Genomic DNA, 14,566 nt, shown 5'->3' with positions numbered 1-14,566 from the left:
CTGAATAAACTGGGAGAGCTTGGGAAGTTGATTAGTTTTACATGGCTATATATATATATATATATATATATATATATATATATTTATATGATTAGGATATTTATTTGTTTATTTATTTATTTTTATATGATGTCACAAGTTGATGTGAATTTGATTTCAAGAATGGGGGTGTGCATAAAGAACAGGGTCCTAGCGTACCCATACTCGTTATGATCATGTGGGGATAGGACACAAACGAACTGAAGACAAATTCAGATACATGACGAGAAGACAGAGACAAAGTCGTTATATATATATATATATATATATATATATATATCTCTACATCTATATATCTTTTTGTAGTCTTTTATTTTGTTATTTAAAATGTCAGGTATTTATATTTAGATTTTAGTAATTTTTATTTTACTGAAAAGTGAAACAGTGTACTTGATTATTTAGAAATTAAGTTATAGATCCCGTCATAGATGTTAATTTCTTAATTCTTAATTTTTCATCTTTTTCTTTCGATCTCTGTGTTTTTATTAGGATTATTGTCCAATCTGGAAAGAATATCAACTCCAAAATGAGACGGACATTATGGGATGAAAATTCCATCGTGCTCCAATTTCAGGATTGAACATAACGGAAGGAAAAAATAAAAAAAAAATCACAAAATTAAAGAATAAAATATTTATAATAATCACAGAAATATTTTCTATATAAAAAACTTGCGTAACTTGCATAACTAATTAAATGTCAACTGCTTTCAATTTGAGTTGTTGACAACCAGCTTTTCAAATTTAATTCGGAGTTGCTACATTAACTTCTGCTAATAAAATAAAGTTATTCCAATAATTAAGGAAGCCCCCCCATGTGAATGTATGTCGCTGGTCAATAAGGTTCTGATACTCAGATATTACGAGCCAACTTCATACCAGTTGAACCAACTTTTGTTGCGTAATTTAACATAATGTATCATTTCATTTCCTTATAACTTAGCATTAATATATATATATATATATATAACATGTTATTATGAAAATAGGAAAGTGACTCTGCATCTGTGCAAAACAAGGAAGGCGAAAATAATTAATAAAACCACCAAAAGATAACTAAAAAGCTGTTGGTTGAGATTGTAAGTGGCCTGACTTGAGAACACGAGTTTGAATTCCAGGAAATACACTTGTTGTGAGACTTTTAATCTTAATGGTCCTGTTTGAATACAGATTAGTTTCAAGTCTAAAATGACTTAGGATGCTCTGAATTTATACCCAAAAAAAATCCCAAATTAAAAATAACAATGTTAAAAGATTACATGAATCAAAATAAATTATTTTTAAATCTTAAAATTGGTTTTCAAAATCTCCTGATGAATAAATTTTCAATACTTCTTTTCCTTTTCTTATTCCCATCATTTCTTGAAAAAATGACTTTTGGTATAAATTATTAGGGAGCAGAAGAAGTCAAAATCCTCTGATTGGCGTGATTTAATAAAGAACATTTTTGTATGCCACTAGTGATTCGAATAGAAAATCAAGTCCATAACTCCATATATATCTGATACACACACAATATGCAGATTAATTATCAAGAAAATAAATAAATGCCGTAATTAGAAAGTGATTTTGCATATCACCCAGAATTTGTGAATTCTGATTTCGTCAACTTTTAGGCTGCCAAAGAAGCTGAAATATAATCTTCGGATTGATTCCATTTGAATTTGAAGAACATACATACATATGCCACAAGTGATTATAATATTAATTGATCAGTCCCTATCCAGTACTCACTAATTAATCACACGGAAACTGATGAAAGTTATTCCTTCTTATCACAACAACCAGCTACTATATACATGTTTAACTTTAGCTTCAAAAATCTCTAGGCAAAGTTATATTCAAGCACGCAAATAAAATGTATATATTGAAAAATTTTAAAAAGCTCAAATTGTCTTAAGAATTATATGAGTTTTTTTTTTCCATGAGCGAGCAGTGTTTTAATAATAAACCTAATTTTAAATTAAAGCTTTTAATTATAGTTTAATGGAGTTGTACTTCTTTTTTGTGGTGACTTTTTATAAATTTAATAATTTTTATATTGATATTGATGATATTGACCGGAGGTAGTGAGAGCTGTGTTGTTGACTTGTTATTACTACTAAACCCAAAAGATTAATAAGTTCATAATTAAAAGAATATAATGAAGCAACATATTGAAGATTATTCTTCAGGAAAGCGTGAAACTAAAACAAAATAGAAGTAACCTGATTGAGTGATTATTAAGAATTTGTATTTTTTATATATATATATATATATATATATATATCTGTGTCATGTCTTTGATCAATCACTGGGTTTTTTGGCGATGGATATTACCTTCTTCTCCTTGCCGGCCTTCCTTCTCAGTTCGATCTTGTTCCTCGTATTTTGTCTGAAATTGGTAAGAAGCTTTAGCAGAAGCTGCAGCGTCATCCAATCAAAGCTACCGCCAGGGCCATGGAGGCTTCCGATGATAGGAAGCATCCACCACCTGGGCGGCTGCCTGCCCCACCGGCGACTGAGAGTACTGTCGGAGAAACACGGGCCGGTGATGTGGCTGCAACTGGGAGAAATCTCAACGGTGGTTGTTTCTTCTGCAGAAGCTGCCAAAGAAGTACTGAAGACGAAGGATCATATATTTGGTCAAAGGGCTTTTGCTGCTGGTTCTGATGTTTTGTTAGATGGTCCCTCTAACATAGTCCTCTCCCCTACCGGAGATTACTGAAAGCTCATCAAAAAGATCACCTCCCAACGACTGGTAATTCTTTGTGAAAATTATTTATTTATTCTATGTAATTTTGACTCGCCTATAAGTTAAGTTAGTGTCTTGAATAATTAATTTAAGAACTAAGTTATAGTCAGAGTTTAAAACAAAAAAAAATAAAGCGACATGACTAATCACTTGAAAGATTACATTATTTAAACTTGCCTTTCATCATCATCAGCATGCACATAATCAAGTTTTAAATTAGAGAAAGTTACACTTAAGTGTCTGGTAAGAAAATTATATATATATATATATATATATATATAGGTACGTCATATTTCACTTAATATTCATAGGGTCTAAGAGATTTAAGATTTACAAGTTTGTCTTGTAAATAATGCAACTTGATTTGTAAATATAAAAGCTAATATAAGTCCAACTTCTAAACATTAATTTATAAATTTACTTGTAAATAAGACGATTGAATGTGAATATATAAAAATTTGACTTGTATGTAAATACTAAATTTCTTAACATCTATTAGCTAGATTTGAATGAAACTCAGGAGATCTTTTGATTGGGACCTATGGATAATCTTTTCTTCAAATTATTTAGGTTATTAGATCAAGTACTATACTTTAGTTCTATTTATAAACACTTCTTCAAAAAAGTGAAGTGGTAATGCTTAAAAATTTTAATAATTTTAATAGGTGGCATTTATGAAACGCTGCGTAAAAAGATGCTATCTTATAATTAGATAGTGTTTTGAGAAATGCTACAAAAAATTTAAAGAAAATAAACAGCGGTAGCATTTTGTTGAAACGCTTCTACTTGTACGCTGTTAGGTACTCCTCCGGTTCTTAATATAGGACCCAATTGTTGAGTTAGTTTTGGTTCTAAATTTAAAACTCATTTCTCATATTTATCAATTTTCTTTAAATTATTCTTATGGATACTCCCTCAACTATAATCAAGTAGAAGAGGCCAGGAAGTTGGGGTATTAAGAATGATAATTATGGTATTTTAGGAAAAACGTGTCACATTTCTTATAATTAACTAACTTACTTAACTTCCTTAATCTAATAAAATTAGTTAAATGGGTCTTATATTAAAGATCGGAAAAGTACCATTTATGTCGTGTAAGCGACACCTAATACATGATGTTTTTGGGAGGAAAAAAAAAAATTAACATCAAGTAGCGCCTATGTCTCATAAATGTGTGCTGCTAGAGTCTTTTTTTTAAAATAGTTTTATTCTAATTATAAGACATGTTATTGATCTTTTATTAATAGTTTTTCCTTTTACTTCTCATTAAATTTTGGTGTATAGTATTTAATTTTCAAATTATATATATTTAATAAGAATAAAGTTGAAAACTTATTAAAATTTTTAGACAGTTAATGAGTTTTAATTTTGTTTTCACACATTAACATGCAAGAGAGAATACAAAATGCGAAAACTGATTTTATAAATATTTTGCAAATAAAATGTATGCGTCTTTAATTTGTTGCCAACAGTTAAATGCTGCACGTGTGAGATCGTTCCAATCACTGAGGGAAGAGGAAGTATCAAGTTTAGTGAAATGTTTATATGCAAAAGCTGGTTCGCCTGTAAACCTCACTGAGAAAATCTTTGACACGGCGTGTCGGATTGTTTCAAGGTCAGCCTTCCACCGCCGGAATAAGCTCGATGATGATGATGGGTAACAACAAGAAGCAATGATCTTTTTCTGTGGGGCGGTGGTCTCCATGTCACCGGACATCGCCCATCCGTTTCCTTCCCGGAAGTGGCTTCGCGAGCTCACCGGGGCCAGACACAAGTACGATGAGCTCCGTCGGAGAATCGACCTCCTTCTGGAAAACATCATCGCCGCAGCGGATGCTGATGCCGGAGAAGAGGGAGAAGAAGAATCTTTACTCTCTGCTCTTCTCAGTTTGAAACGTCATTGATTTGACAATGGACAACGTCAAAGCCGTCTTGCTGGTTAGTGAATATATAATTGAATATGTTTTTGTTTTAAATTAACTAACATTTTCAAATAAGCCTATCGTACAGTACAACCTTTTCATATGATCATTAATTTAGTTAAGAGAGTATTTAGATATAATTTTAAAAATAATTTTAAAATATATGAAATAAATACATACAAGAGTTTTTTTTATTTACGAAAAGACATTTTTAAAAGCACTTTTAGATGTTTTCAAATATTCTTAAGTGTTAGGGTCCAATTTTATTCAGTAAGTTTTTGTGTAGAAGTAGTGCAGGAGTGGTAAATATCCAAAAAAAATTTGAAATTAATATCATGGGATTATTAAAAAAAAAAAAAAGAGCAATATCACTCCTATCACTAACAATATTAACAATTAATATTAGTTTTTTAACTGTTAAGGTGACTTTGTTGAATATTAACAATTTGAAAACTCCTAGACATCAATAGCTTAAACGCGAAAACTTAGCTTTTGAGACAAAATTAAACATTAACCCTTTAATTAATTAATTTCTTGCACATAACGCACGTTATTATATATCTATGCACATCAATCGGACTTCCACATCATACACGCAATGTTAAAGAAACCAAAAGATTCTTCTAACCCGCCTATATATATAGGATGTGGTGCTAGGAAGATTCGAGCCAGCAAGCAGATTAGTAGAATGGGCCATGGCAGACATGGTAAGAAAACCAAGAGTACTGGAAAAAGCACAAGAAGAAGTGAGACAAGTCTGGAAGAAGCGAGGATATATTGATGAATCAGTTGTAGAAGAACTGGAATATCTTAAAGCAGTCATTAAAGAAACTTTAAGGCTACATCCGCCAGCCCCTCTTTTGTCTCCAAGAGAATGCACACAGACCTGTGAGATCAATGGCTACACAATACCAGAGAAAACCCAAGTGTTTGTGAATGTTTGGGCCATTGGGAGAGACCCTAACTATTGGACTTCTTCTTCTTCATCATCTTCATATTCTGCAGAAGAGTTTGCTCCTGAAAGATTCATGAACAGTTCGGATTGCAGAGGATCGAACTTTGAGTATATTCCATTTGGTGCTGGCAAAAGGAGTTGTCCTGGGATGTTGTATGGTCCTGCTATTGGAGAGATTCTTCTGGCCAACTTGTTGTGTTATTTTGATTGTGAACTTCCCTCTGGGATCACTCCAGAAACCCTAGATATGACTGAACTTGTGGGCTCAACTATTAAAAGGAAAGATAATCTCATCCTAGTCCCCACTCCTCATCATATATAATCGATCAAGTGTTTGTGTATGGTATGAAGTTAATTATGAATTACTACCTCCGGTCCTTAATATAAGACCTTGTTTGAATTTTATTTTGGTCCTAAATATAAGACCTCAATCCACTTTATTTCTCATATTTATATTTTTTTTCTTCTAAAGTAGCCATTCTAACAATGATTGTTCTAGTTAATATATATTTGATTAGTAAGGATATTTTAGGAAAGACAACACCTATTTAGGACAAATAACTAACTCAACTTACTTCCTTAATCTTATCAAATTGGTCAACTAGCTCTTATAATTAGGACTGGATGTAGTATATATAAACTTTATGGAATGTCGGTTCGTTTTTATGTGGCTATGATTATGAATAAATCTGAGAAAACTAACCCATATAGCTAGTTGTAGTTTGTCTTGATTTTAAATTATGTTCCTTTAGTTTATTTTGTTTAAATTAGGCCCTTCTCATTTGATTCGTAATAGGCGCTTATCTTTCAGTGTACACATATAAAATTGTTAAGAAAATTGTTTCTAGCTAAATCTTAAAATTATTGATTGTCAAACTTCCAACCAATTTTCAAGGCTTCTTCTTTCTGTTATTATTCCCATCATTTCCTGAAAAAATAAAAATTAATTAAAATATATAAAAAAATTTAAATTCAATTTGGACCATTCAAAATTGATTGGGATTGTTCAAATTAAAATGAGCACTCCCTCCTTATGATTGTGATAAGTATGAAACGTGTTCCTATCTTGGCAGCATTTTAGGTGATTCTCTATAAACGTAGTGATTTTTATAGTGATATATATATACGATGAGATGAGGTGAGCTGTGTTATTGACTTAATAATAAACACAAAAGATTGATTAGTTCCTAAAGAAAGAAGCAAAGTAACATTGAAGAATCCCCAGGAAACCGTGAACAGGAATTTTATGAATAATAAACACCAATAATCGCACCTACAACAAACCAATAATAAAATAAAATAAAATAAAATAAAAATAGACAGACGATCGAGTAATTATTAAGAATATGTGTGTGTGTGATACAGATATATGCATGTCAAGACAAACTTTGCTTGCAACAGCTCAACTCACAGGCAATATTTAATTTATGAGGCCAAGGCTATATTTACACATAACTATCAATGATCAAGACACATTATTCAATTTAACTTCACATAGAGTCTAAGTTAAAGAAAAGATAAATCAGATTGATCTTAAATTTAGGATGGGAAGAGTATTTTTAATTTTATATTACTCCTCTAGTCCTTAATATAGGACATAATTGTTAAGTTAATTTTAATCTTAAATATAAGAACTATTTCTCATATTTATTAGTTTTTTTTTCTAAATTATTACCAAGGATACTCCCTCAATCATAATTAGGCAAGCAAGGGAGGGAGGATATTAAGAAAGATAATCATGGTGTTTTAGAAAAAATATGTCATATTACCTCCGGTCCTGATTATAAGAGTTAGTTGACTAATTTGAAGAGATTAATGAAATAAGTTTGTTAGTTATTTGTAATAAATAAATATTGTCTTTCCTAAAATATTCTTACTAATCAAGTGTGTTGGCTAAAATTACTATTATTAAGGGGAAAAAAGCATAAATGTGAGACACAAAAGTAGATTTGCGTCTTATATTTATAACTAAAATAAAACTCAAATGAAGTCTTATATCAAATATCAGAGGTAGTATTTCTTATAATTAATTAAACCTGTCTAATCTTATTAATATAATTAAATTAGTTACATAGGTGTTATATTGAGAATGAGAGTGGTAATAATAATGAATTGACTAAATCATCAACAGGAGCAGGCCGGCTTGAAGATTCTCGACGGAAGCATAAAAGGGAAAATACATATGGTACGGTATGAAGAATAAATAATATACTCCATTAAGGGATAAATATATTTGAATAATTAATTTATAGATACTGAAAAAATTTAAAAATTATTTATTTATAATAAATGCGTGTTAGTTTATAGAAGTAACATATTTAATTACAAACAATACTTACCTCAAGTTTGTTTATATCTATCATGTTAAGTTTTATAATTACATATGACCACGTGTTTTATTTTTGAAATGTTAGAATTTAATAGCATTTAATTATAAATTCACATAAAATAAAAAAAGACACATAACTTTGTGTGGTTGGATAACTTGACATAATATATATAAAAAATTTGAAGTAAGTTTTTCCTTTAATTATTTGTAGGATAATTGTGCATACAACACATTGATCTTTTCTATGTTGCATCCCATAGTGATGATACATCGTCAAAAAAAAAAAAAAGTTAGTGTACTGGATGCATCAGAGAAAAGGGACTGGATTACTAGATGCATCCTTACCCTCATCCGTATTGGAAACTATCTGGATGAAAACTAACTTAATGGGATTGCTTTAAGAAATTATAAATTTATAAATTGAGATTACTCAATTAGATTTTTTTTCGCAGTGAGGTTATTCTAGTAATTGCCAGAGAGAACAATAATATAATACTATTTGGTCCTAATTATAAGAGCTAATTGACTAATTTCAAGAGATTAAGGAAAGACGTTAAGTTAGTTATTTGTAATAAATAGATGTTGTCTTTTCTAAAATATCTTTGTTAATCAAATACATTAGTTAAAACTATTATTGTTAAAAAGACTACTTTAAAAAAAATACACAAATATTAGAGACAAAATAGATTTGGGTCTTATATTTTAGATCAAAATAAAAATCAAACGAAATTTTATATTAAAGATACGGAGTAGTAGTAACAAAAGTGGAAAACCAAAGACAAAATATATAAAAGCAAACTAAGCAGAGTCCTCATGAGATTGAGAAGAGACATACACGCACGGATATACATGATCGGGATCGGTATCCATCGTGTCTTGATCCATCGCTAGTCTATACGTGCGCGTATTCTGAATTTATTATCGCAGTGTGGGCGCACATGTATTTTTGAACCATATTCTACAAATTCCTTCCATTGCATCAACAACTACGATCAGTATTATGAGTAGCCACCCTCGTCAATATCATTTCTATTTAATATAAGATTTAATTAACTAATTTAAAAAGATTAAAAAAACTAAATAAATTATTTAATTATAGCTTATAATATATGATTTATCCAAAATACTTATATATATCACTATATTATATATTACTACCTCCAATCCTTAATATAAGACCCTATTTGATTTTTATTTTGATCCTAAATATAAGACTCCAATCCACTTTGTCTCTAATATTTATACATTTTTTTTTTCCAAAGTAGCCCTTCTAATAATAAAAGTTTTAGTCAATACACTTGATTAGCAAATATATTTTTAGGAAAGACAATACCTATTTATGACAAATAACTAACTCAAATTACTTCCTTAATCTCCTCAAATTAGTCAACTGGGTCTTATAATTAGGACCGGAGGTAATAGTTTACAAGTCAGATTAATTAATTAGTTAGGCTTTATATCATACTACCTCCGGTCCTAATTATAAGACCCAGTTGACTAATTTGAGGAGATTAAGGAAAGAAGTTAAGTTAGTTATTTGTAATAAATAAGTATTTTCTTTCCTAAAATATTCTTACTAATCAACTATATTGGCTAGAACTACAATTATTAGAAGGACTATCTTGGAAAAAATAACATAAATATGAGAGACAAAGTGGATTAGAGTCTTATATTTAAAACTAAAATAAAAATTAAACAAGATTTTATATTAAAGACCGGACATAATAAATAGCACGTAGTATACTCTCAGTGATTCCAAACGGCTTATAAGTAACTTGTTCCCCTTTGGCTTGTAATTTAAGTGCAGTTGACATTATTACTCGGCGTCAGAGTATGCATGGGAATATGTGACCTTTTTCCCAGTTCAAATTTCTCGTTGGGGTCATTGTGTTCCGAAACATAAGAAATTAAGAACGTAATCCTACCGACAATCGAACAAGTCCTTGGCGTTAAAAAAATAAAAAATAATGAGAACGCGGGCGACACGTGAGGTCGTGAGCTATGAATATAATAATATTATGACAAACATGGAAATTTTAAGCACAATTCGGTATTTGTCATTTCGTGAGGATGATTGAAAATTGATTCCCACCAAAATTGGTGAGTTTTCTTACGCACTAGAAAATCTGCTGCTGCTGCTGCAAATTGAGTTGCAGAAAAATGTTGCAGCCAAATGTTCGTTAACAGTTGACAAAAAAGGAGCATACAATGGTGAGTTTCAATATACTACATTCCATCTTTAATATAATATCTTATTTTATTTTTATTTTAATCCTAAATATAATATTCTAATCCACTTTATTTATCATATTTATGTATTTTTTTTCAAAATAGTCTTTCTAACAATTGTAGTTCTGATCAATATACTTAATTAACAAGGATATTTTAAAAAAAAATACATATTTATTACAAATAACTAACTTAACTTCTTTATTTAATCTTTTCAAATTAGTCAACTGGTTTTTATAATTAGGACTGGGGGTAGTAAAAAATAATTACTCAATTGTCATTGAGATTTTTAATAATTAAATTATTTTTTGGCACTTTACAATAACTATTCTAAAAATCAAACCTTTTCCTTTTCATTGCAAGATTTTCACCGTATCAAAGAGACCATAACTTCTGCTCTGTTTTTGCAGAAACAGAAAAAACAGAGCAATGGTTGGTGGTCCCTCGTTTTGATCCCACATTTGATCATGTCTCTTTTCCTATTGCAAGTTTGTAACTATCGTAGAACATTGGAATAATTAATCTCCGGGTCCTTATAGTTTCATCTGATTTTTAATTAGGTCCTTATAAAATTTTTTCTTTTTATTAGGTTTTTTTACTTTCACGTGTTTTTACTTAGGTCCCTCTATTTTTTTCTCTTTTTATCAGGTCCTTGTAGTTTCATTTACTTTTTAACTAGGTCCTTTGTTGTTTTTAAAAAATTATTTATTAATTTTATTCTTTAAAATTAATTTCATTTTAAACTATAGTCTTAATTGGTTTTTAATCAGGTCCCTATAATTTTTTTCTTTTTATCAACTTCTTGTACTTTCATATGTTTTTAATCAGGTCCTTATAATTTTTTTCTTTTTATCTGGTCTTTATTGTTTTACTTTATTTTTAATTAGGTCTTGTAGTTTTTATTCTTTATTCTATAAATAATAATATTCTAAAAATAATAAATTATTATAAAAATCTTATGTTAATATTTTTTTAAATTTTTAGTTAAACAAATGTATTATTTATTTTTCAATTCTGTTTTTTATAATTATAAAATTTTCTAAAATTAGAATATAATTATAAATAATTTATAGTTAAGTATAATTAATTATTCTGATTAATTATTAATTACTAAATGATTATATTAATTATTTTGTCTAATTATATAATATTAGTTTAAAATGAAATTAAATTTAAAGAATAAAGTTAATAAATAATTTTTTAAAAATGGCAAAGGACCTAATTAAAAAATAAGTGAAACTATAAGGACCTAATAAAAAAAATAGAGGGACCTAAGTGAAAACATGTGAAATTAAAAGAACCTGATAAAAAGAAAAAAATTTATAAGGACCTAATTAAAAATCAGATGAAACTATAAGGAGCCGGAGATTAATTATCCCTAGAACATTTTATATATATATATACTCCTCCGGTCCTAATTATAAGACCCAATTGACTTATTTGAGGAGATTAAGGAAGTAAGTTAAGTTGGTTATTTATAATAAATAAGTATTGTTATTCCTAAAATATCCTTGCTAATTAAGTATATTGGCTAAAACTATCATTATTAGAAGGATTATCTTGGAAAAAAATGCATAAATATAAGAGAGAAAATGGATTGGGTCTTATAATTAGGACCAAATAAAAAGTCAAATTGGGTCTTATAATAAGGACCGGAGGAGTATATATGTTGATTAAATAATGAGCCCCCGGGAAACACGAACCATGAAATATGATTACATTATGAATATATATACATATATATAGGGTATACAAAGCGGGAATTTCTTACATTATATACATATAGATCACTGGAACTTGCCCAAAAAGAGCATATAATCTGTACACTAGCATCACTTTCTTCTCAGTTTATGCCGATGGATCTGGACTCGTTCTTCAGTTCAGTCAACGTCGCCGCCGTCTTCCTAATTACGGCAATATCACTGCTTTTTCTCAAGATAGTACTGAAAGCCACCTGGAGATCATGTTCGCAGAAGCTTCCGCCTGGGCCATGGAGGCTTCCTGTGATTGGGAGTGTCCACCATCTGGCCGGCGCTCTGCCGCACCATCGGTTCAGAGAGCTGTCGAGGAAATACGGGGCGGTGATGTGGCTTCAGCTGGGGGAAACGCCGACGGTTGTGGTGTCGTCGGCGGAAGCGGCGAAAGAGGTGCTGAGAACTCATGATGTGATATTTGCTCAGAGGCCTCATCTTCCCGCCGCCGATGTTGTGCTCTATGGCTCCACCAACATCACTTTCTCTCCTGTCGGAGACCACTGGAAGCTTCTCAGAAAAATTTGCTCTCTAGAGATGGTATTTTCTTTTTTTTGCATGACTCTAGAGATGGTATAGTGCACGATAAGCGCGTGCGTGGATGAGTATTTAGATTTTCTTTTGGGTAATAATAATAGTAAAAAAAAAAAGTAATCCATCATATTTATGCATTATTGACTTTTTTTTTTGGGTTGGACTATGTATTAGTTATATATGAATATTATATTTACTGATGAGTTATTACTTTTTCTATTTAAATATTACTCTTTTCGTAATTATGTTGACTTTGAGTTGAACTACTAATCTTTGAATCGTTATCTTATGCGATTCATCGAGTTTGGTTCTTGTTACTTTGCTAATTTGATTATATTAGGAAAGTGAGATACATAGTATACTTATTAAATTATGACAAATAGATAAATTTATTAAATATATGAGACATATTGAGAATAGGAGGGAGTAATTTTTATGATATGATACAGTGAATAGTAAATTTATGCTTCCCCTGCAACAGGTAAATGCCAAGCGAGTAAGATCATTCCAACCACTAAGAGAGAAAGAAGTGTCAAGTCTGGTGACACAATTATCAGAACAAGCAAGATCTTCATCACTGGTGAATCCCAGTGAGAAAATCTACACCACCATCTTTGATATCACTTCAAAGGCAGCTTTTGGGGAGAAATACAAATCACGAGACGAGCTTTTCTTCATCTCTGAGATAATGTTGAAGTCATCAGAAAGCAGAAGCATTTGCGACATATTCCCTCGCAGAATTGGCTCGCTGTGATCTCAGGAATGAAGGGCAAGTGGGAGACGATGCATCGCATGGCTGATACAGTTCTTGAGAAGATAACAAGTGGGTGGGAGCAACATCATCAAGGTTGTCGGAGGTGAAGCAGATTGTCTTCTTCCTGCTATGTTGAATGCTAAGGAAGATGGTAGTCTTACATCAGACAACGTCAAAGCGTCATGTTGGTAATTACTTAGTACTATTATTACTTTCTGCTTCTTGTTTCGCCATTTTTATATGAACACACATGGATCGTTATCTCTTTCATGATGATGTCTATATATACAGGACATGATTCTGGGAGGGACTGAGACGTCATCCACGATAATAGAATGGGCAATGGCTGAACTACTGAGAAACCCTGGATTGATGAAGAAGACACAAGCAGAAATCAGACGAGTAGTTTCCGACAACAAAGGATGTATCGACGAGACAACTCTTGAGAATCTAAGGTATCTTAAAGCAGTGATCAAGGAAACTCTGAGACTGCATCCTCCAGCTCCATTTCTGATCCCAAGAGAGTGCACACAGACTTGTGAGATCAATGGGTACACAATACCAGTTGGAACACAAGTTCTTGTGAACGTTTGGGCCATTGGGAGAGACCCTGATTATTGGAGCTTAGCAGAAGAGTTTTTGCCGGATAGATTCTTGAACCTTGCTATAGATTACAAAGGTTTCAACTTTGAGTACTTACCATTTGGTTCTGGGAAGAGGATATGTCCTGGGATGTTATTTGGTGTGGCCAGTGTGGAGATAGTTCTTGCTCACTTGCTTTGTCGTTTTGACTGGGAGCTTCCTTCTGGGACTATTCCAGAAACCCTAGATATGACTGAAACTTTAGGCACCACCATGAGAAGGAAAAATCACCTGATTTTAATCCCCAAACGTTATTATAGTTAATTAGTCTTGTACGTTTTATTAAATGACCACTTTATATGATGATGAGACATGTCTTTAGTCTCATATATGATGAATTATGTCTCCATCCGAGTTCCACAGTGGAAGCTAATAACCAACATGTTTGTTTTGAGAATAATAATGAGTTTGGTGGTTGTGAAGGATTGGTTTGAATGTTAATGCATTGTTTCACATTTTTTGCAATTTATTAGCTTGTAAAATTTAACTTGGGTTTTCATATCGCACCCTATTACTCAAGGGGCCTTTCGTGCTTTTTTTTTTTTAATTACAATTTCAATTTTTTTATCTTAAATTTATATTAAATTTGTTTTCGGACACAGATTGTAGCCAATGTTTAGGCCTCGAAGTATTTGTTTTTTTTTCCCACAGTAGGAATTTTCCGGGGAAAAAAAGAAG

General features: G+C 31.0%; 2 protein-coding genes across 2 annotated transcripts; both read left to right on the top strand.

Moving 5' to 3' along the window:
• Positions 1–5,389: 5,389 nt before the first annotated feature.
• Positions 5,390–5,971, top strand: LOC114726037 (premnaspirodiene oxygenase-like). Its single transcript, XM_028912614.1, has one exon. It carries the CDS (start codon positions 5,390–5,392, stop codon positions 5,969–5,971), a length of 582 nt encoding a protein of 193 aa, XP_028768447.1.
• Positions 5,972–12,063: 6,092 nt separating this feature from the next.
• On the top strand, positions 12,064–14,152 carry LOC114726027 (cytochrome P450 71D9-like). The gene is made up of 3 exons (XM_028912603.1): positions 12,064–12,498; positions 12,974–13,123; positions 13,538–14,152. Exons 1-3 carry the CDS (start codon positions 12,064–12,066, stop codon positions 14,150–14,152), a joined length of 1,200 nt encoding a protein of 399 aa, XP_028768436.1.
• The last annotated feature ends 414 nt before the right edge of the window (positions 14,153–14,566 follow it).

The sequence above is a fragment of the Neltuma alba genome, unplaced genomic scaffold (assembly GCF_004799145.2).
Source record: "Neltuma alba isolate B1F8T4 unplaced genomic scaffold, ASM479914v2 tig00002420_pilon, whole genome shotgun sequence".
NCBI lineage: Eukaryota > Viridiplantae > Streptophyta > Magnoliopsida > Fabales > Fabaceae > Neltuma > Neltuma alba.
Note: the sequence above shows the minus strand (reverse complement) of the source record. Positions and strands in the feature narration are given on the sequence as shown.